Here is a 24,643-nt window from a genome sequence, read left to right as displayed (position 1 = left end):
TAAACCAAGCATGTAATGCTACCAAAGCAACTAAACTAAAGAAATTCACTTGACTGATTCTACTGAAACCTAAAATATTATGTCATTTATCAAATAAATGTTGGAGAATGCTCTTACCACCCATTGATATATAATATTTCAAGATTTAGATATCTCCAACTTAGATCATATATCCTTTATTTTATTCAAAATGGACCATTAAAGTTCGGCACAGTGGTTATTACTCAGTTTTCCTACCTTGGACTCCCTTCAGTAGTCTGAAATGGAAAGTATCCAGTCCTTAGTACAGGAACCCAGAATGCTATCTGCTATGGCCCAAAACATCTGCAGGCTGAGGACTAAGCCACTCTACCGAGAATGCATAAGGCCCCAGAGATAACAACTGAAAAGGACCCTGGAGATTACCTACTCCCGCCTCATTTCAAATGTGAGAAAATTAAGACACGGGAGCTGCTAAACCAAAACTCAGGTCTTCTGATTATTACTTCACGTTTCCACATACCAATCTTCTGTTCGTAGTCGACATTCCTTGGCCTCCTTTTCTAGAGCCTGAGATTTTACCTGAATTTTAGAAGAAAAAGAAAAGCAGAAGGGTAAGACTACAGATGAGAGCACACCTAGGAGACACTAAAGGCAACTCTCACCTTGAGGACTGACTTTATGTTCTATAAAGTACACAACCAATCTACAAAAGCCTGAACTGTATCTTAAAGTGTTCTTACTTTAAGTTTAGGCTTACTTCTAGTTTGGCCTTGTCGTTCTGCAGTTTCTCAATGGTTTCCATGTACTTCCGTGTCAGGCCATCAACCACGGCTTGGTGCTGGGCCGTCTCCGTCTCCAGAGTGGCCAGCCGACTCCTCAGCTCTGCTTCCACATGCTTGTGCTGCTCATCGGCTTCAAAAAACTGAAAAGAAAAGATCATTTTCTCATCTCACAATATCCTAATATATACAAACTAGAGGTTCGGTGCACGAAATTCATGCATGGGGGTGGAAGGGTCCCTCAGCCCGACCTGCAACCTCTCACAATCTGGGATGCTGCATGCACCAGTGACCATACTTTTCATATAGCATCTTGCTATTGTATGGGCAGCTATATTTTTTTGCCCTGATTATAAAAAGTAGTATATAACATGATCCTTCTGAGGCAGTAGTACCATTTTCCCCATCTTATGGGTGGAAAAACTGAAGCAGAGAGAAGTTAAGTAATTGGCTTTGTCACACAGTTATAAGTGTCAGAATCAGGGCTGACCACAAAATGTGCAAGCCAGAGTCCATGTATGTCATCGCTGCATCATCCTGTTTTCTCAGTGTTAGAGTAGCCTTGCCAGGTTTTAATTTTTAAATCTAAGAGAACATTCCCAATATATAGGGTAGGGTCCTCAGGCCTGGCCGGCGATCAGGGCCAATCTGTGGGGCAACCGGTGGGCGGAGCGATCGGGAGGCCCCCGCTGGGACCTGCCTTGGCTGGCAGCCTGGCACCGCGCACTGGCCGGCCCCAACCCCACCGCTGCCACTGCCGGTGGCCTCCCTCTGCAGGAGGCGACCAGTGGGTGATCAGGGGGCGACAGCGTCCGCTTGCCAGCTGGTCCTGCCCCCCGATCACCCTACCACCGCCACCAGTTGCCGCCTTCTTGGGTGGCAGACGCTCAATGCAGGAGCTTCCCTCAACCAGGGGCAGCTCCTGCGTTGAGCATCTGCCTCCTGGTGGTCAGTGCATGTCATAGTGACCGGTTGTTCCGCAGTTTGGTCAATTTGCATGTTAGGGTTTTATTATATAGGATGAAGAGAAAAACAACAGCAGTGACTATTCATTGAACAACTTCCATATGGTTCCATATGTTCACTATGCAAAACCCACACAGGCATGACCTCACTGAATCCTCACAGTATGTCAGAGGTAGTGTTATTGTTAGCCCTCCTTTACAGATGGGAAAAGGAGTTTAAAGGAACTCTATGACTTGTCAAATGTCTCACAGCTAAAATGTGGTAGGAATGAGATTGGAACATAGGAGATCTACTCCAAAGGCTACACCTCCTTCCTCTCAGTCTCATGAATTTCTATTTCAATTTCTGGCACACAGATAATTCAACTGCCCAGGGTATAATGTTTCCACTGAGCTAATTTCCATAATTAAATAATCAAAATTCAAATAGATGGTTATTCCTAAAACAGGTAATGCTCTTTTTCTTAATAAAAATCCAATACTAATTAGGAATACTTATCACAAAATGTACTAAAGTCAAAGGTTCATTTTTTTAACAATGTCAAAGACTGAGAATTAATGCATTATTTATTTTCTTTTCTTTTTTAAATATATTTTATTGATTTTTTACAGAGAGGAAGGGAGAGGGATAGAGAGCCAGAAACATCGATGAGAGAGAAACATCAATCAGCTGCCTCCTGCACACTCCCCACCGGGGATGTGCCCGCAACCAAGGTACATGCCCTTGACCGAATCGAACCTGGGACCTTTCAGTCCGCAGGCCGACGCTCTGTCCACTGAGCCAAACCGGTTTTGGCGCATTATTTATTTTCACTGTTCAGTTATATTCATCATTTCGCAAACACACACACACAAAAATCAAGAAGCACAGTTGGATACACTACCCTTATATGACTCTTATAATATGCTGAAGGTCTGGAGGCAAATATTGATTATTTAACATTCCATAAAGACTTGAGGGCCTGCCATGAGTGTGACCCTGTTCTGGGGCTGGGTATACAAAGCCAACATGGTCTATATCCTAACAGTCATTATAGACTAACAGGTGATCAGTAATAAATTAAAAGGCCAACACTACTTACTCATAAGCCCCCATCTAAATGATCCATCCAATCATTTCCTATGTAAAATAAATAGTGCTCAGTATATTTCTATATTGTCAAGTTATAAAGTTATTCTGCTATCCTCTAAACAAATGTATACTTCGAAACACACATCCATAATAAGATATGAGTGAGATGTAAGAAATGAATGGCAGTGACATATTACCTAACAACCATAGGAAACATCAAAACACCCATACATACACAGAACACTCTATCTTGCTTTTTTTTTCATATTCTAGATGATTTGACCCATTTTTAAATTCATATAGGAAAACAGAAAGATCTTCTCACTTGTATGTGCAACCGCTCATTCTCTTCTATCTTCTTTTGCAGATCTTCATCAAAGACACTCTTCTGCTCTTGGCTCAACTGAGAAGAAGTATCTCCACTTTTCTGATGGAAAGAATAAGTTATGTCCACATAACTTTCATCCTTTAGAGAAATATCCTAAGGTACACAGATTCTCTATCACCTTAGTAGCTTGTCTCTTCTACGTGTTCACCATTCTCAAACAATCCTGCAAAAGGTATACAGTCCATCATTTAACTTTTCCTATGTGATACAAGTTGGAACTGCAAATATTGCAATGGACAGGAAAGCTTAAAAAAGAGAGAGAAAAAAAAAACAGATAAGGCTCACTATTCTTTACAGATGAATTCAGGAGTATTTCTGTTGGAAGACAGAGAAGACCCAAAAGCTAGTAATGTAAATATGCTAATAAATATCATTTTAATTTGTTTTTTGTTGTTTTTTTGTTTGGAAAATGAAAGTTTTAGCAATTCCATGAGTCTGAGTTAAACTCCTCTAAGGTATTATAATAAGTTATTTAACATTCACAAAGATAAATTTATACAAAAGTTCACATAAATTTCTAATTTAAAAAAGCTATTATAAACTGGAGAAAAAAGCTCAAAGACTATTTAAAATATCTTTCTTTTGCTTTTTTTTTTTTAACCAATATTAACTTTTCTACACAGAAGAATAGCGCTATTTAAAAGACCCAATAATGAACATTTGTTTTCATGGAATACAAGAACTGAGGCTATTCAAGGGTCAGCCTAACAATGAAACTGTGTTCAGACATCAGTCACCGCTCTTCTCTGTTTTTTTTGTACCCTCACTCCTCACTTCAAATGAAATTACTTACTGATGCAATGTGACCCAATGATTAGGAAACTCTTTGAAAATAGAGTAGCTATATTAAAAATATATTAAATATCCATCATGTTTGGGACATAGAGGTGCATAAGGAACTGCTGAATTACATACTCTGTGTCCTCAGTGTGTACAAATTTGGATAGGTTTAATTAACATGATTTCAGGAGTGTTACATCCAAACCTCTGCTAAACAGCCCTGGGAAGATCTCACTAATACGTGAAGCACATTTCAAGACAATGGCTATTCCTTCCCCAACGGTCTTTCAGATTTTGCAGAGCATGTGTATTTTGACACAGTTTTCCCAAGTGATTCTACTACACACCTTTTTGTTTGCTCTGTTCCCATTTGAAAATTACCACTCTAGAAAATTCTTTCATGTCAAGGAAATGCATATGGAAAGGTACTAACATATAATTATGCGAATTGCCCATCATTTGGCAAATACAGTCCTAGGCACCTTTACATGATCCCATGATCACAACAAGAGTATCACCCCCATTTTGCTGATGGAGAAACTAAGGTTGCAAGACTTAACAATTGGCCTTAAGTCATACTATCTAATAATAGACAAATATGCAAATTGACCACACCTTCGCTACACCCAAGCCACGCCCACCAGCCAATCAGGATGAGTATGCAAATTACCCCAAAGATGGCGGCTAATTTGCATATCAAGACAGTGTCGAAAGAAGCCAAGAGCTGCAGAAGAGGGAGTAAAGCTTCGAAGAAGCAAGCAAGCTGGGGGGGAGGAGAAGGGAGGAGCGAAGTCAGGGCGAAGGGAAAAGCAGGCGGGCTGGTGGAGAAGGCGGGGCGGAGGCGGGGCCGGGGGAGAAGGGAAAAGCAGGCAGGCTGGCGGAGAAGGCGGGGCAGGCGACAAGGGAGGAGCGGAGGTGGGGTAGAGTGCAGCAGGAAATCCTATTGCAGGATTTTTCCTGCAACGGGAATGCTAGTAGACTATAAATGGCAGACAAAGGATCCAAGCTTGGGCTTTACTCCAAAGCCTTCCTGCCACAGAGTTACTGTGGGTCTTCCTCTTCCCTCCTACAGCTCTGCTACTACTGCCTCACATCCACAATTTGGGGGTACTGTTCTATATACACACACACAACTTAAAGATTCAATCACTAGCCCTAACCCTTAAAAAAAAAAAAAAAAATGCAACTTCTTAAAGTACCAGATCATCCATCTTACATCAGTAAGAATCTTTCTTCACCACATAACCATAACGGGCAAAGTTTTTTTTTTACATCTTTGGACAAGAATATCAAATTAGCCTCATAGGAATAAACAGTAATAAAAAATCTATAGCAAACTTACAAGCCTAAGGTATGTAACTGCTACTTTCACATGAGCAGTTATACTTTGACAATGCTTCTTATTTTATTTGCCCTACCCTGAGTTAATGGCAACCTGGCATAACTGAAACATAATAATTTTGACTAATATGAGATATTCCTTTCATTTTTCTCAGCCACTTAAATAAAATAAGTGCATGTCTGCTCTTAATAAATTCTTTTAAACTCACATTCATTTGAAAATGCCTCTAATTAGTATATATTAATAGTAAATATCTGCTTCCTTGACCCGATATCCAGGTGTAATAATGGAACATTAGAGAATTTGAAGGTGACAAATTCATCTGTTATAAGCAGGATGACCTACAGATGTCTGTACCTAACAACAAGGTTACACTACCTTGCTTTTATCTGACTTACCTTGTTTTTCTTGCCTCGGGGTTCACTTAGAGCCAGTTCATCTTGAAGCAGTTCTACCCTCTTGGCAAGCTGCAGATTTCGAAATGTCAAACTGTCCATTTCCTGCTGTAGTTTTCTCAATGACTGATCCTTCATTTTCAGTTGTTCCTACATCAAAGTGAAAACAAACCATTCTTTATAATTTAGCCTGAAGATTTAAAAATAATGAAAAAAAAATTATTCTTGTTTCACCAAAATATAATCAAAACCTCTTGCTTTAGGGAATTCAAGTTGTATGTTCATCATTCCAATTCCTACGTTTTTAGCTCTGTTTTGTGACAAAATCATTTTCTGACCAAACCAAGTAAATCCTCCTATCTAATAATAGAGTAACATGTAAATTATCATCACTCCGCTACGCCCACGATTGGGCGGCGGGAGGCTGTGGGGCGGGACTCGGGGTGGCCTATCCAGCCATTGAGAGGCACGGATCCACTGCCACTGACGGGGGCTACCCTGCTGTTGAGAGGCGCAGGGGGCAGCTCAACGGCTGCCCCCTGTGCCGCTCAACGGCCAGATCCGCGGCCGCTGAGGGGGCCTGCCATGGACACCCAGCTGCGCCTCTCAACGGCAGGGTAGCCAGGTGTCCACAGCAGCCCCCCTCTGCGGCCGTTGAGAGGCGCAGGGGGCGGGAGTCCCGCCCCCTGCGCCTCTCAACAGCAGGGTAGCCCCCCTCAGCGGCCGCGAACCATCAAAAGTGGGGGAGCTGGGTGCCTGTCTGCTCCAGCACCAGGCCTTTCAGAAGCCTCCGCTGAGCCGGAGGCTTCTGAAAGGCCTGGTGCACCAGCGGGCAGGCACCCAGCTCCACCGCGATTGAAAGCGTGTAGGGGACCCTACATGTGCATGATTCAATCATGCACTGGGCCTCTAGTTTAAAAATAAAGAGGATCTATACTAAATAACAAGATAGTCATCAACTTAAAGTAAAATATCCATAATTATTTGTTGTCATATAATGTTATATATGTGTCTGGCAGTGAGGAGACACAAAGCCTGAGGCTACAATTTTATAAACTTGAATTTTTAAAGAGAACCTCCGACTCAACTGATGATGTCCTTCAGTAAACAAGAACAGCCAGAAGTATATTTGCATTCATGTTTCCTTTAAATCCTCCCTGAATTTAAGTCAATCCAAATGAAGTCTTTTTAATACACTTAATTTTATTTTAAACTATTCTGATTTGTCAGAGATAAAAATCATTATTATCCTAACACAAAAATATTTTCAGCTGCTGTTCCTCTTAAGTTTAGTGAAAGTAGAAACAAAATCTAAACACGACATATCTTCTGCTGACCATTCTGTATTGTTTATACCATAATAGGGTAAGAAAATGGGGAAAATAGAGAAATATTTAGTTTCACTCTATTTTTAAAAAAATATTATTCTAACTACATTTTATTTATGATGTTCTGACAACACTGTGTTCACTGGTAATCAAACACAGATGGCCAGATGCTAATGTATATTTAAAGAACTGTACTTTTATTACTTTCACTTTAAAACCACTATAAAGCTAAGAAGAGGTCAAGTTTTAATGAATAGGTGATTTAAGTCTATTGAAACAGCAAACTAAAAACCATAGGCTGGTGCCTGCAGTCTACTGACATTATTTATATGTTGAGAGCAGGGCTAGAGTGATAAAATAATGTGTTTCCAATAAGTAGAAAAATATTGTTCTTTTCTATTGTTTGTTTAGTAGCACTTTTCCTTTTAATGGTAAACTTAGTTCTACCCCATGTCCAAATTATCATATGTTTCAAATTAAAGAAATTCAAATCAATGAAAGTATATTGTATCCACAACTCATTGAGGCAAAACCAATATAATCAAAAGCCTACTATAACAAAAGACATCCTAACATTCCTATTGAGTGAAAAACAAACTGTCATTCTTACTGTAATTATAATGACCACTGCACTGAACTGTAAAACAAAAGTAATTTCTTTACATTCTTATAACAAATCACTAGTTGACAAATGCTCTAACTCCATTATCCAATCATTAATTTCAGAAGACAGCTCTCCCAACCTCTCTGTAAATCCTAGTTTGTGCAATGGGGATGATGACAATGTTATGTGCCCTCACAGAGTTAATGAGGAGCTTATGGATATAATGAGCTCATGGAGTTAACTGAGTTAACTGAGCTCATGGATATAATGTATTTAACAAAATGCCCGACACACAGTGAGTGCTCAGTAAATACAACCTGCAGTCAACACTACCACAGTCACCACCATCACCATTACCACAGAGTTAATCAAACATGACCAGCAACAGGAGAGTGTCAAACCAAGAGTGGGCTACAAAAACAAGCTAGGAAATACTTTCCCCAGAACAGGTTTTAAACAGCATTAGGAGAGATACTATCATTTCTTCAATGATTTATGCAAAATAATAACTTGACTAACAAATTCTGACGATAAAGCTTATTTTTTAATCGTCTTGACTTGGGCACAGAGAGCTTTGGAAGCGTGGGTAAGGCATCCTGAACCATCTCAGCCCCTGAGGAGGGGGCACTCTCAAAAGACAGCCTTCTCTAGTGTAGGGTCCAACAATGGCTAAGTAAGAGGACCTGCTTCTGAGTCTCAGTTACCTGAATGAAACTATTTAGGCTATGTTACTGGTTAGGGGCTACTCCAGAAAGAGGTAAGGGTAAAGGGAATCCTAATCCCTTTGGTCTAAAGAAGGAGCAAGGAAGAGAGCAAAAGAATGAGGTAGGCAGTATAAAGGTGTGGACAAAAGTAGGTTTACAGTTGTAATACAAATACATAATACAATAATTAATAAATAATAATACAAGAATGAACTGTTTCAGGTGCTCACAACTGTAAACCTACTTTCGCCCATGCCTGTGCTTAACTGAAACTCAGCCAAGAAAGAATCCATATCCTGGAATTAATTTATCCAATTAAAAATATCACTAAGCAATATTTATTACATACCAACTAGGATGAGGCAGAAACAAATTCCTTCTTCTACTACATATTTCTCCTTCAGTTAACAAAGGTGCTAATGTTCAAATGTATCATCACGCAGAGTGTCCTGATTAACACAGGTCATTACTATTAAAAAGTTCAACCCAAAAGCAAGATGGATGGACTAAATCAGTGGTCGGCAAACTCATTAGTCAACAGAGCCAAATATCAACAGTACAACGATTGAAATTTCTTTTGAGAGCCAAATTTTTTAAACTTAAACTTCTTCTAACGCCACTTCTTCAAAATAGACTCGCCCAGGCCATGGTATTTTGTGGAAGAGCCACACTCAAGGGACCAAAGAGCCGCATGTGGCTCGCGAGCCACAGTTTGCCGACCACAGGACTAAATGATTCACACTTTCAAATCCATTTATTAGGGAATAACCATCTGCTGAATGCTGGGGACATAAATATAAATGTGACATGGCCCTCCTCAGAGTTCTGTCAGTGATCAAAACAGATAAGAAGCCCTATTAATTCAAATGCCAAATAAAGGCCTTGAGGTAGAAGAGAAATGCATTAAAGTCAAAGGATACATTTTTAAAATGTTTAGCTAAGGAAATCAAAGCACATAATATTCACACTGAAGGAAGTGAGAAAGTTAAACACACCAAAAAAACTGTATTACTCATCACTATTCCTAGTGAATTAGTGTCAGAGTTGGGACTTTAACCCACAAAATCAGCTAAATTCCCTACTTTAAGCAACACCAAACACTCACTTAACCTCACAATACAAATATCCTGTTGCATACCTTTAAAGCAGCAGAATTTGCTTGTTCATCCACAACACCTTTTTTCAGGACCTGATTCTGAGCCCGAAGCTGCAAACAGAATAAGCAATAGTTAATTTTTAATTTAAAGCAATCATTTGTAGCAAAAAAAAAATTTAGAAAATCGCCATTACTTTACAGGAATCATAACACTGAGTAACTATCTTCTCATGTATATATGAGAACAAAAATATTAGCCCAGAGAGGATAGTAGGTATCACCATTCTGCCACTTTTCAGTGGCGAGGCTGCCCACTGATATAAAACACATAATCTGTGGCAAAATGGAGACTAAATCCCAGGTCCCTCAACTTCCAGCACGTGGTTCTTTCTAAGAAACCAAGTCGCCTCCCTAAATAAAAACTACTACTTTCCTTGAAACTCTGGCACACCATTCATATGTAAAATATATACAATTGGACCAATTATGGAATAATAAATCTACAGAAAATCAAAGTGTAGGACATCAACATACCCAGCAGGACTCTGTGCCTAATATTGCAAGCATCATTAAGAATGCAAACCTGCTATCAGGCATCAGCTGAGGCAGTGTACCAAAAGCAACTAAGAAGCAGACTCAATTTAGAAGCAGCTAACATCTGAATGCTCGTTACATACCAGCGCTGTCCTAAGTGTTTTACTTATATTACTTCATTAAACCTCACAACCCTATGAAACAGGTACTACAGGGTGGGACAAAAGTAGGTTTACAGTTGTTCACATGGAAAACAATGCAATAGTCAATAAATAATAATACAAGAATAAACTGTGTTTCATGTTCTCACAACTATAAACCTACTTTCACCCCACCCTGTATATTATCTCCATTTTATAGATGAGTGCCATCCCAATACACCAAGGTTGCGGGTTCGTTCTCTGGTCAGAGCACATATAAAAAGCAAACAATGAATGCATAAATAAGTAGAACAACAAATGGATATTTCTCTCCCTTTCTTCTTCTTTTCATAAAAATGAATAAAGGTTTTTTTAAAAAGCGGTCCCTGTTTTCAAAGAGCTTATAATTTAAAAAGAAGGATGAAAGATAACTAGCAATCCTAGTATTTTCTGCTTGAAAAAAAGAAAAGCAATATAATCATTAAATTCTCTAGAACAGGGATTGGCAACCTAAGGCCCATGGACCAAACTGGCCTGCAGCCTATTTTAAAGTTTTACTGGAACACAGCCACACTCATTATTTACGTGTTATTGATGATGGCGCTTGAGCTACAATGACAGACACGAGTAGTTAAGAACTGTGTGGCCAGAAGCCTAAAATATTTGCTATTAGGCTCTTTCCAAAAAAAGTTTGGGGACCTCTGCTCTAGAAGTTCAGAAGAAGGAAAGACCACTTTAACGGTGACTTCCATCATGCATTATTTTATTTTTTAAGCAATATCAACATATTCTCGGGTAAAGTGTTATTTAGGTAACAAAATTCAAAAAAATACTTTCAAACCCAGTTAGCCAAAAGGCAGCACTACTACTTGGGTATCTAGGTTTCATTTCATACCCCTGTCCTAACTTTGATCTATGCTATCTTCTTGGTGTGGTATTTAGAAGCTCCTAGTGACTGCTTTAAAGGCTGGAGACCAAGCTTGAAGTCCACTGAACTGTAAGTTTTCTGTAGGACCTGAACTACAGCAATAAAAAAAAAAAATGATTATAATGAAAAATTATTTGAATTTTCCTTTTGAAAATATTGTTTGCTAAATTACAAATAATTCAAACATGGTTTCAATGAAACTGCTTAATAGAAAATGCAGCTTTTAGAAATATTTATCTAAAATACCTTTCTATTATTTAGTAGGTAGAAAAGGATGACAATGATAAACGACATACTCCATTGCTATGTTAATTACACTTTGTAGCATTTGGCATCTTCCTGCATTTCCGCATCACTACTGCCACACTTCTGCATACTGAACCAGCAGCCTGCCAAAGCCTCGCACTGCTGTGATCAGTCTGGTCTTTTAGAATCTACTTCTCCTCACCAGCCTTTTCCACAGTGGGGAGACAAATGCAGATTGTTCCTGTTTTAGAAATAGATATAACATCACCAATGGTCCTCCGTTAGGACAGGAAAACCCTCCAGAAGGTGATGTTGCTAGTTTCCAGCGGCTGTGCACCTAGCTCTTCCATTCCATTCAGCAGAGGAACAGTACCTCTGAACCCCATCTCTGAAGCCCTCTTAGTCCTTTTGCACCTCATTTGTCATTGTCCTGTAATCTGATTACTCTGAAAGCACAGCCCTTCCTCATTGTGACCAACCAAATTCCAGCTGTTCTTCTAGGAGTTTACTTCCTACTTCTGGTCCTACTTCCCCCATAAATTTTTCCTAACCACTCCCTGTGCTCCCAGTATGGTCCACAGTGAGCCTACCCCTTAGTTCCCTTGGCACTTACTAGTATAGTAACAAGGCACCTCTTATTAAACTGTCCAGTTTTAATTTTACTTTTAAAGTAGTAAATTTTATATTTATTAATTCATGTGTGATTTATGATTAATTTATTATTTCTCTACTCATCTCCCATCTGCCAACTCAACCGTCCTTCATGGTAGAGGCTACAGTATAATTCCTTGTATCTCTAGACTACAATGAAAGATCAATGCTAGGAATAGAGAAGGCACTCAAATTTTTAAACAATCAAATTAAATACTGTATGCAAACAGTGTTTAAATGCAATGCATTATACAATTACAAGAGACTGTCATTACTTTAGCAGTCCCTAAGACCCTTCTCCAAACGATTTGAACCTCAGGTTCCTATTGGACACCAAGCAGTCTCAAAATCCTTGAGCCTAACTCTTCAATGACCAGTCCTAGGTAACTTTGGACCTGTCCTAGGTAACTCTGGTTCTGGAACAGCTAGGCCTGAGTCAGGCTTATCACAAAGCTGTTTTTCCAAGGGCAGAGATGTAGTGGTGATCTCTCTCATGCCACTTTGACAATCTGGGGTGAGATAACTGGCCCAAGATTCGGGATTTACTATCTACAATCACAAACTGTTGGAAGAGTTTGTGGGGAAAGAGAGACAATCATCTATATGCATTTCTCATTTAATCCTCAACAATCTTCTGTGTCAGAACCACTCTCACATAGCTATTTTCATACAGTGGGCATTTTAAGACTTATACATGTTGTACAACCCTATAAAAACAATCTTTAAACATATAGCTTTTTTTTTTCATTACAAGTGAATGTGTGCAATAGACAACGTGGAGCCCATTCCTAAACCTTACCAAAACCTTCATTTGCAGCTTCAGAATACTAAAGTCATTTGCAGACCCCAGCTACAGTAACTCTAGCCTTGATAATCACTAAAATTCCTTTCAGAGCAGAACCTGAGGCCCCACCCGACTTACCAAACCAGAATCTGCAATTTAGCAAGGTCTTCAGGCGAGTCACATAGATTTTTACATCTGTGATGCTCTAATCTAGGGGCTAAGCTGTCACTGTCCAGCATGTGCCTACCTAAATTATTTGAAATTAAATAAAATCTAAAACTGAGTTCTTCAATGGCACTAGCCACATTTCAAGTGCTCAACACCCCCACATAGCTAGTGGTTACCCTACTGTACAGCATGGATGCAGAACATTTTCATTCTTGTGGAAAGTTCCATCGGATAACACTGAACACAAACAAGGCTGTCTTCCAATCCAACTTTATAGTCAACCCTACACATCAGGGTGGGGAAAAGCAAGGTGATATTCGATTTTAATCCAATCCAGCTCCTGAGCCTGTTTCTCTTACAGGAAGAGTCAATTAATCAGGTTTCCAGGCCCCACTATCTGGAAATCAAACACACAGAATCACAACTGACCTTCTCCCAATATGAGTAGCTCTATACTAACAGCATAAGTCTGTAAATTTCCTAAAGACAATATCCTGCATAACTAAAAGAAGCATCAATTGCCAAATAAACTGTTCAAGAAATAATGGATGTTTGGTTTTCCCATTGGTTGTCAATTGCCTCGAAAAGAATTTTTAAAAGATGAGACTGCTATCATTCCTTGAGCAACAGTTCTCAAACTCTGGTGTGCATCCAAATCACCAGAGAGGTTTGTTATAACACAGACTACTGGGCCTGGCCACCAGTTTCAGGTTCAGTGAGTTCAGGTTTGACCCAAAAATTTATTTCTATTTCTAACCCTTTCCCAGATCTAAGGATGCTGATCCAAGGGTTGCACTTTGAGAACTACTGACCCAGAGGAACACAACATGGTACCAGGCAAGAGTGCCCCTGCAAAGAAAGCAGATTGAATTCCATGATGAGATATACCAGAGCCTCAGAAGCACAGCAGGCCATGGAAGAAACACCAAGACATGGTCTTCTTTGATTCTTCAACAGTGCAGCAACTAAGGCTTTGATTAGCTTTCCCTCAATCTCAAAGAGGTAGCCTCCATCTATTACCTGTTAATTTCAGAAACCTCTGAAAATCAGCTTCTACACATCTTTCTCCTCCACTAAACTCTATAAAACCTGAAATTTTATAAGTTTCCAGTGATGCTCTCTTAATTGCCCAAACTACTAAGGTCTTAATGTCCACTTTTACGTTATGTTTTAGCATCCTGTCTGACTCAGCAATTCTCATCTGCTTTGGCCTCCACGGTTGATCTTTTATCTAACTAAACTCTCAATCTCTTTAATGGGAGCTCCTCAGACTGTATTTTTCTTCTCAAGAGGAAAGACAATTATGACCATGATTCTTAAGTAAGCAATGGGCTCCTTCCAGGAACACAGGCTGAGATCTAATTTATATAAGAATGAGAAGATTCTGTAAATGTCCTTGGATTAGGAATCTTGTTTGTTCCTCTCTTGATATGTAGGCTTCCTTCTACAGAATAAGAGGAAATGTTGTTGTTGTTTTTTCTTAAACTAACTGGATTTCAACATCAGCCCACAATTTCTCCACCAGGGAAGGTAATAAGAAGGTAGAATACCCCTTCCATAGGAACAGGGTTAAAGATAAGCCTAGATTTTATCCAGAAATTGCTTGGCACTAGAACTGACAGGAAATAAAAAACAAATGAAATCTTTAGACCAATCTCTGTTCTCTGGTGTTCTGAAATTAAATAAAATCTAAAACTGAGTTCTTCACATTAAAATTAAAAGGATGAAAAATGGTCTGGCCCAATAGGAGAGAATACCTCAAGTCCGGGCAGACCTGTTAGTCTTCTTAGCATCTCCTCTTCTTATCACGTCCTTCCTAGAGATGTTCCCCAAATAATCTACCTAAAGTGTTCTACCCTGATTCACTCTTATAGTTCAACTATCGTCTTTATGGGAATTATTCCAAAAGTCCTGGCCTTTGTCCTGACTTTTAGCCAGTCCATCTCCACTAGAAATTTTCTCCAATTACCCCAAAATCAATCACCTCAAACCACTATATGAATAAGATAACTTTAACGTGCCTTCCAGCCCAAAAATTCTATGACTGCATCCAAACGTTAATCCACCCCTTCATTTCAAATTGGCTGGCCTTTCTGCCCACCCTCCTCTGTGGCAGTCATGTTCCCTCAATCTCAGAACTTCAGGGTCAACCCTCAGTCTTCTTCCCTCACTTACCATGTCCCACAGAATGAATAAGACACAATGATGAGCACCTCATACATTCTTCATATCCATCGTAAGTTTAGTGCTATGCGAAAAGCTGTCACTCAGCAAAGAAGCTAAAAAGTATTTTTTAACTGTTATTCCTAAATCTAGGCCCCTTCTTCATCCCAACTGTCACTATCTTTATTTAATTCTATATTACTCTCCCTCAAACTATTCCAACAGCCTACAATCTGGTCTTCTTTTCACCAATCTTTCTCTACTTAATTCATTCTCCAAATAGTTACCTTTCCTTCCTGAAAGTGATATTATTGCCCCTGTTTAAAAACCTTTGATGTTTCTCCATTACTCAAAAACTAAAGTTCAGACTTCTTATCTAACATCCAGAACCCTTCATGATCGGGTCCAAATTATCTCTCCAACCATATTTCACCACTCTCTATCATGAAACTTAGTGTGCTTTTATGTCAGCGAACATAGCCTTTCCCCTTTGCCTGGAATGCTACCATCCTTCCCTCCCTCTTCCCTACTCCCCAATCTCATAACTTCTACTCTCACCCTCCATCTCTTCTGTGCACCCACTGAACTAACGCTTGTCATAGTGTATTATAATTACGTACAATGTTTGAACATTCTATTAAAGGGATCTCCTTAAGCTGGAACTCGGCCTCACTCGACCAACTAGGGCAGACTGTTTGCAGGGGGCACATTGTAAGTGTCTGTTGAATGAAATAGCTTAAATGTCCAAAAGAACAAACTATTTCAAAGTTTTTATTACTTTCTTTGGGAGTTTATACAATTTTTCAGCAATGCAGTCATTGCTCAAAACATTTTTTGGAAAAAAAAACCACACATTTTTTGGAACTGCCTTCTGAGCTTGTTTACTCTCTGGAGAAGAAAATCAGTCCCCTTACTTTATACTCATGAAACATCTTTCCCCAAAATAGTAGAGTCAAGTTTGTATACTATTGCCATCCTCCACCCATCCCACTTCATCATATGGATTTGTTCCAAGCAACTTCTGGCCCTTTCAAACAAGAAAATATTCCTTCAAAGGATGAAAACTGTCATCACTGACACTGTGCCACAGGCGCTTGGGACAATTTCTAACGGAAATGCCAACGGTAGCACTGCTGGAGTAAGTGTGGTATCTCAAAAGGCTCCCCCCATTGGATGGTGAAAAAGACTAGTGTGTATGTTTAGGCATGGGTTTTATTTTTTCATTTCACCTTGCTGAATATTTGTTAAATGAAATCATAAGAAATAAATGTGTCTCAGTTTCTCCAAATTGTAAAAAGGTGCCTAAGTCTTTCCATTGCCACCATGAATGCCACGATCATTGGAAACTAAGCTTAATGACTATTAAATCGATTTCCATAGATGTAAGATTCCGCTTTTATAACTTCATTAGAATATTCTCAAAGCAGAAACGCCCTCCCCAGAAGCAGCCCTTTTCCCAAGAAAGGATTCCATCATTTAAAAGACTTATACCATAAACACGACAAAAGGCATATTTCAACATGTACTGAACACCTGCTGGGTGCCCTGCCCCGCTCCAGGTGACTGAGAGAAAAGAGAGGAAAGGACACAGACCTGGGATTCAAGCTTTCAAAATCACTTCCACACGTCTTGCTAAATCACTGAATATATAGTAACCACCATGCCTGGTGAAGCAGTTTACACGCATGACTCTATTTTCCCTCCCGAATTGAATGGGGGCAGATATATCTCTTTCTCCTCATGTTATCCCTGCGGAAAGGGGGAAAGCTTGATCGTCCCCATCACGGGGCTAGGAAAATTGAGGAAGCAGCACCCTCCGGCCAGCACCAGAGGCAGAAGACAGGATTTCTGACATCCACTCCTAAGCCCGCTAGTTCAGTTAAAAGGAAGAATCGAACTCCAGCTCCTCCCCGCAGAAGCCCACACGACCCAGACACCGCCCCGCTCCATCTCCTGGGAGCTGCAGGTGGAGGCTCGGTAATCGTGGACAGATGAGGCGAAGGTGAGAGGTGGGGTGCGCTCGCGTGACCCCTCCGCGGTACCCCCAGTCCCGACAAGTCAAGGCAACCCGAGGCCGCAGGGCCGGGGACCCCCTAATCCCCGCCCATGATGGGTACCTTCGAGTACTCCTGAGCCAGCTTCTGGTACTTCCCCTGCAACTCTGCGGAGGCCATGGCCTCCCCCGCCCCGTCCAGGCCAGGCTGCCCAGGCCGTTCAGCCCCGCCTCCCACCCACAAACCCCTACACGCTCCCGTGTAGGGCTCCGCCAGCGCCAGTCCGCTTGGCCACCACCGCGCCTCCTCCTCCTCCTCCTCCTCCTCCTCCACTTCCGGGTTCGCCCAGAGGCGGGGCGATCGTCGGGGGCGGGGACACGTCTTTACGTCACCGTCCCACCCTCCCGCGCCCGGGCACATGCGCGCGCAGCCTCGCTGGCTCTCCTGGGTTCGGCCCCTAGGACCAGGGGGCGCCATCTTGACGCATGGTCCAAGATGGCGACTTCAAAGGGAGACGGAGAGTCCAGAGGGGAAGAGAACGACGGGAGTACACGGAATGGGCGGGGGACCGAGGAGAGGGCGGTGGCTGCGAAGAGCCGAGGACCGGAAGAAGAAACATTCTAAGCCTATTAAGAATTCTGGCCGACCCGCTGTCCCTTCCCCGGCTGTTTCCCATGGCAACCGTCTGGCTTTTGCTGGTTACAGCTTTTGAGACCTGCTCCCGGAGAGAGTCTTCTGTATTCCGCTATCTCTGTATCCGGATGTGGTAGCACCGGACATGCCTTGCATTGTAAACTCTCAGACCTCCCCCAAATGTATGACAATTGCTGCTGCCACCCTCCCCTGCTCTACCACAGACAAACCTTTACTGTCTTATATTTTGACATTGGGAATTCTTTGTGTTCTGTCTCTACCCACTCCATCCGCTGCCTCCCCCGCGGCGCACACCCCATCCGAGCCTTTTTCGGTGGGTTGGGTGAAAAGCTGTTAAAAGGTTCAGGAGTGACTCCTGCCACGCGTGTGCACATAGGGCGGGCGTTAACGACAAACGGCTGGAGGACGGAAACAAGAAGTAGTCTGTCTGACATTTATTTTATGCCACTTGTGCTTGAATTAAAAGCCTGCCTCTGCCCATTTATTAAATAATTTTTGAGGACCTGTTATATCTTAGATGTTGTTCTAGCATTGCATTTATTGCTACGCAGAAATGTTCATTGATAGAGGAATGAAATAAACTCAGTATACGTTTGCCATACATTACAACACGGCAGTTAAAACTGATGATCTAGATCTGTGTATATATCAACATGACAAAGCATCATTTAAAATCAAATTGCAGTATACTATAGTATGAACAGATATATTTAAAAAGCACTCAGCAGTATTGCTCATGAACACATGAACATGTGTTAAAAATAGAGAAACAAGAACTGGAAGGGTACACATCAAATTCTGGAAAGTGGCCACTTGTAGTGAGAAACGGAGAAAGAGGAATGGAATAGGAAAACAAAGGAGCATAACTTTATTTTTATTTGATTTTAAAAGTAAATATGACAGGATGTTAACATTTATTATCTAGGGAGTAGATCAAGGGATGTTGATTATATCAGCCATTAGAATGCTTGACATTTTTTATAGTTAAAAAAAACTATTTGTGCTTTCCTGGTTTCTTGTTTGGCTATGAATATGCCTGGGATTTTATAGTGAAAGCTGAGCTTGTATGCATTTTGCAGCCACTGTAATGTATAAGAGGATTAAAAATGTTTTAACATGTTTATATTTTTCTATTTGCTAATTAATAGCCATATCCTATTATTCAGAAAACTTTAAGAACAATAGTTTTATTGCTTTATTTTATAGAACCACCAAGCAGTGAAATTAAATATTATATGTATATTTCTGTGGTTTGTAGTAATGGGATTTTCAATCATATAAAAATAAAATGATTGAAAATCCTATTATAAATATCTCAGAAATAACATTCCAAAGAAAGAATGTGCAACTTTGGCTATAGAGCCTGTGTAAGCTCATTTTACTGAGTTGAGAAATTTATTTTACATTGCTTAATCTAGTTATTCTGTCAAATACATTATTTTCAAATCCCAGTTGATGTCTGAATACATTAAAGTTAAGACTCTCTTCCTCAAAGACACCATTAAGTGAGTGAAAAGGCAAGGCAGAGTGGGAGAAGATGCTTGCCACATATATACCCAACAGAGGTCTCATCTAAGTATATAAAGAGCGCTTACAAATCATTAAGGAGAAAGGCAACCAAATAAAAAATGGGCAATAAACTTCAACAGGAATTTCACAAAAGAAAATATACAAACGGCCATTAAATGTACAAAAGGGTGTTCAGTTTCATTAGTAATCAGGAGGAAGTGAAATTAAAACCACAATAAGAAACCATGCACACCCACACAAATAGCTAAAATTAAAAAGACTGACAAGTGTTAGTAAGGATATGGAACAAGAGAAACTCTCCTAAAATGTTGGTAGGAATGTAAAATGGAACAATCACTTAGGAAAAGAATTTGGTATTTTGACTTACCTGAAAAGACACATTCATGATCTAGCAAGTCTACTCTTACATATACACTTTCAAAAAATGTGTGCACCAGCAATATTCATAGCAGTATTATTCATAAAGCCAAAAAAATGTCTATCAACAGAATAAAGATTGAACATTCATATTATGGAATACTAAACAGCAATTTTATAAAACTAAACTATAGCTACAGTTAACTACTAGATAAATCAAATTCAGAAGAAAAGAAGCCAGATCCTAAAACAATTATATTGTATGACTTCATTTATATAACGTTCAAAAAGGGCAGGATTCAACTATAGGGTTTAGAGGTGCATTCGTGGGTAACAAAACTAGAAAAAAAAAATTAGGAAGTGATAACCATAAAGTCAGGAGCTTGATTATGTTTTGGAGGGAAGAGGGAAGTAACTATTGGGCTTCAGAGGTGATGGCAATATTCTAATTCTATGCGATAGTTATACAGGAGTTAACTTTGTGATAATTCCTCATGGGATACACTTTTGCTTTGTGCACTTCTTTGTATGGGTGTTACATTTCACAATAACAAATTTTTTTTTTCATCTTGATTGTCTCATAATGCTTTCCAGCAATAGTTGCCAACCTATAAAAATAGTATACTTGTGGGGAGTGGTGTAACTTAAAGTGGGTTGGAGTTATTGTAAATATGCAAGTTCTGTGATGATCATTAAAGCATTTAAAAACATACTGTAGCCCTGGCTGTTGTGCCTCAGTTGGTTGAGCATTGTCCCAGTGCACCTAAGGGTCACCAGTTCAATCCCCAGTCAGGAGTGGGTTGTGGGTCCAATCTCTGGAGAACGGGCCAGGCATCGCGCCCAGGCGGAGGGAAAGGACATCTTTAAAAAAAAAAAAAAATATAATATATATATATATATATATATATATATATATATATATAAAATGTTTTAGGATTTTTCTTTTTTTAGTTGCAGGTGTCAGAAACGGGCACTAGATTGCACTCAAGGGGGAAATTTACTAGATGCATGGATAGATCACAGAACAATAGGAAGAAAAGAGGAGCTGCAGGCCCTCAAGTACAGCTTGGACCAAGGATCATGAAGCTTCTGCAACGTTCATCCTCTGACTGCGCTGTCTGAGCCAGGATACTTCTACTTCTGCTGGGTAGTAAGCACGCAGCCCCCAGGTCCTGAGCCTCTCATCTCACAATTTTACCTGCAGAGAGCAACTAGGTTGCTTAGTTCCAGTTTGGAGAAAAAAAAAAAAAAAAAACAAGGAAGTTCTCTGGTGGCCCACCTTGAGTGAAGTACATCCCTGAGTCAGTCAGTTCTGGCATGAGGTCTCAGTCACATAGGACAGGGAGGTCCGCTGGGAGAACCCCTGGGTGATGACCAAACCACGAGAGACTAGATTGCGCTTTCCTCAGATGAAGCCTTCTGTGGCAGGTTAAGCAAAAACTGCAGTGTCTGCTCCACACTCCCACACTCCCCTGGGAGGGAGAGGACAAAACTCAGAACAAATGAGCCTTTTCTGAAAGGAGGGGCTGTTGTAAATAAAAGAAAACTGTTTTGACTAAAAAGCCTGGGAAATTATCTATATATATAAAAGCCTAAGCAACTGAACAACCAGAATGACCGGTCGCTATGACGTGCACTGACCACCAGGGGAGGAGCTGCCCCCTGGTGGTCAGTACGCTCTCACAGCAGGAGCGCCGCTCAGCTGACTGACCCATCCTAGTGGCCCACCAGCCTGATGGAAGCCCCTCAGTAGTCCTACAGGTTCAATATCTGGAGAACAGGCCAGGCACCAACAGACCAGCACCAGCGGCCTCCTGGAAGTTGGTCTCAGGGACCACGGCTGGTGTGAATGTCAGCAGGATGGATCCGGATCCTGGGCCAACAAGAGCATACCACCTGGCCCCCCCACCTCGCTCTGGACCCCACCAGTGCACGAATTCGTGCACCGGGCCTCTAGGTAACTGATGAATTAGGCTTTCCCTTTCAAATGGAGAGGAGACTTGGGAAAACAAGATCTGTCACAGATCTGTTCTCTATACATCTAAGCATAGGATGAGTCAATTATGATCACACAGCACTAGCAAGAAAAAGTTTTGGAGTGTATCGTTCATACTCCATCCTGAACAATAAAAGATCTGGATAAAACAAGACTTGAGGACTTCCTTGTGCATGGTGAAGGAGAACAGAACTGTTGACTATTCAATGTTGACGAATCAATAATATATATTAAATAAGGTGTCTTTTAAACAGAAACACACCTAAAATAATGTATTGATCAGTTGAGTGGGGCTTGCAGGAACCTACCGCTTTATTTTCCCTAGGAGCAATGTTCTTCACTAATTCAGTGTTTGTGGTGATTTGATAGAACACTACTGCAAATAATGGGAATCAACTATATGTACACAGAGAACAGTGTGGAACTTCCCGTGGTCACACACAGTCATCAGTTACACCACTGGGTTACTGAGAGGACACTGTCAGTCTCTGAGTGAGTATTATTTCATGGTACAATAGAGTTGTGTGTTTTCCATCTTTACATACATCTGAAAATCAAGAACTTCTTTCAAGCTTCAAAGCTCTATCTCCTGAAATCATAGATTCTACTTCATAATAACCCGTGGGTATGTAGCAGCTACCACAGTGACATCAGAAGACCAGCTAGCCCCACCAGCATCTCCCCACTCAACCAGTAAGATAACTAAGTAAAGCCCAGCCAGCCCTGGCTCAGTGGTTAAGCATCGACCTATGAACCAGGAGGTCACAGTTTGACTCTCAGTCAGGGCACACGCCCGAGGTGTGGGCTCGATCCCCAGGGCAGGATGGGGCGTGCAGGATGTAGTCGATCAATGATTCTCTCTCATATTTCATGTTTCTATATCTCTCTCCCTCTCCCTTCCTCTCTGAAATCAATAAAAATATGTTTGTTTGTTTTAAATAAGATAACTAAGTAAAGATTTTCTCTGGCTAGGTTTCACAATCCCCAAGGCCGGTCACCACTCTGGATTACTGAGATAATGTACAACAAATAGTGTTCATATAAGAAAAGGGTTAAAGAAGGCAACTTGGTATATTGTCCTTGTTGTTATTTATATTTTTAACTCAGTGGGAAATGCCTATCACTCTACCATGAAATTAAAAGAGAGGGGGTGGTGGGGACTTACCACCACATGATTTTCTCTTGAGCAGCTAGCTCCGAAGTTCAGGTTTTGTAATGAGTAACCAGTGAGGCAAAATCTGTAGATTTGTAAGTTTGAGGAACTCTACTAAAAATAGAAATTCTGGAGTTGGAGGTTTTGTAACGCCTTCCTCCGGCCGTACCCTCATGCTTTGCCCATCTCAGTGGCAGCGAGACAGAAGGATGATGGGTTAGGCACAGAGTCCTGACACACCTTGCCCAAGTCACAAGGCAGACAATGCAGAAGCAGAACTAGAACCCAGGTCCTGCCCCTCTACTGCAGGCTGTGTTTTCTCTGTTAAGGGCCACGTGTGGGAAACCCTTTACCACTCAGCCTAAATGATCAGAAGGCGAATGAGCCCTAGATTAGGGGGAGAGTGCCCTTGTACTCCTTGATGTTTGTTTGGACTTGTCCCTTCATGAAACAGATGCCATTAGAGCCGTTTAAAGGGAAAGGGGCAGGAGCAACATGTTAATAATGATCATCTTGATAACCTATTACACTTTGATATTGAAGAGTTGCATTTTCTTAAGCATGGAGCCTTATCTTCCTCCATTCTTCTGCTCGTGCATCCTGATTTTGCCCTTTCTATTGGAGTGTCGTCCTGTAAACGGCCTGTAAAACAAAGGATGTGCATTGAAGAACAATGGGAAATAAAACTAGATATGGGAGGACAGGATGTACTGGCTTTTAAGCCTGGCCTTTCGGCAGGGGGGTGGGGAGAGGTAGAAGAGGTGGAAAGTAAAGATTTAACTTGAACATTTCTGAAAGTCCACTGCTGAATTCTAAAGTATGGGCATCTGCAGTGTGAGTGTGTGTGTGTGTGTGTGTGTGTAGTAAAACATGCCTAACATAAAATGTATCATTTTTCCTACACAGTTAAATGGCATTAAGTAGATTCACCTTGTTGTGCAATCATCACCACCATCCATCTCTAGAACTTTTTCATCTTCTCCAACTGAAATGCTGGCAACCATCATTCTGTTTGTTTCTATCGATTTGACCACTCCAGTATCTCATACAAGTAGAATCACACAATCTTTGCCCTTTTGTGCCTGGCTTAGTTCATTTAGCATAACATCTTCAGGGTTCCCCCATGTCAGATTTTATCGCGTTTCAAGGTTGAATAATACACCACATTTTATTTACTCATTCATGCACAAACGGACATTTTTTTTTAAATAACCATAGTCATATGGGTATAAAGTGGTATCTAACTGTGGTTCTGATTTGCGTTTCCCTAATGATTTGTGATGTGGGGCATCCTTTCACGTGCTTATTGGTGTGCTTCATTTTTAAAGATACTTCACCATCACCCACTGTTTATTTGCTTACTCTCCTGCAAATCTCACCACCTTCTTCCTTGCCAGTGTCACACAGAGGGGCGGGGGACGGCCCCGGGTCTCCCTGACTGTGTAAGAGGACAGGCTGTGTCGCCTTCCTCCACAGCTCTACAAGCAGCACCAATCACCAGGCCGCCCCAAAGGCAAGTGGTCTCCTCACTGTCCTCCCTGACTCCAGGCAACTCTCCTTCTTGCCACAAACTGTTAGCTTCATAAATTAGAAACAGCTTCCTAGCACCCTGGGAAAACACCTGGGTCCCCACTTACCTTTCTCACACTCTGCTTCTCTGGTTGTGATTTTCAATCAGTTTCCCCAGCACTCCTCTGTCTCTCTGCACACCCCCTTCTCTTGCTCTACATGGCTTCCCTGCTCCCCACCACCTGCACAAATGCTTCTCTACGTTAACCCCTTCTCTTCTCTCTGTTTCCTTTCTCTGACATCCTTAAGCATTGCAGAAATCTGAACCATTATTAGAACTTAATTTTCTTTAAATTGTGAATTGCCTGTTATACCATATTTAGACATGTGCCCTCAACTAA

At 40.9% G+C, this 24,643-nt stretch overlaps 1 protein-coding gene across 1 annotated transcript in view; it reads right to left on the bottom strand.

Annotated features, from left to right (window-relative positions):
- The window catches only part of PPP1R21 (protein phosphatase 1 regulatory subunit 21), a 54,006-nt gene extending 36,758 nt beyond the window's left edge, over window positions 1–17,248 (bottom strand). The window contains exons 1-6 of the mRNA XM_054728212.1: window positions 17,167–17,248; window positions 9,478–9,546; window positions 5,707–5,853; window positions 3,124–3,225; window positions 740–904; window positions 503–561 (exon numbers count right to left, since the gene is read on the bottom strand). Coding sequence (XP_054584187.1) covers window positions 503–561; window positions 740–904; window positions 3,124–3,225; window positions 5,707–5,853; window positions 9,478–9,546; window positions 17,167–17,223 — 599 coding nt within the window. The 5' untranslated portion in view covers window positions 17,224–17,248. The remainder of the gene's footprint in view (window positions 1–502; window positions 562–739; window positions 905–3,123; window positions 3,226–5,706; window positions 5,854–9,477; window positions 9,547–17,166) is intronic.
- Window positions 17,249–24,643: the final 7,395 nt, after the last annotated feature.

This window comes from Eptesicus fuscus, chromosome 16, assembly GCF_027574615.1.
Source record: "Eptesicus fuscus isolate TK198812 chromosome 16, DD_ASM_mEF_20220401, whole genome shotgun sequence".
Classification (NCBI taxonomy): domain Eukaryota; kingdom Metazoa; phylum Chordata; class Mammalia; order Chiroptera; family Vespertilionidae; genus Eptesicus; species Eptesicus fuscus.
Note: the sequence above shows the minus strand (reverse complement) of the source record. Positions and strands in the feature narration are given on the sequence as shown.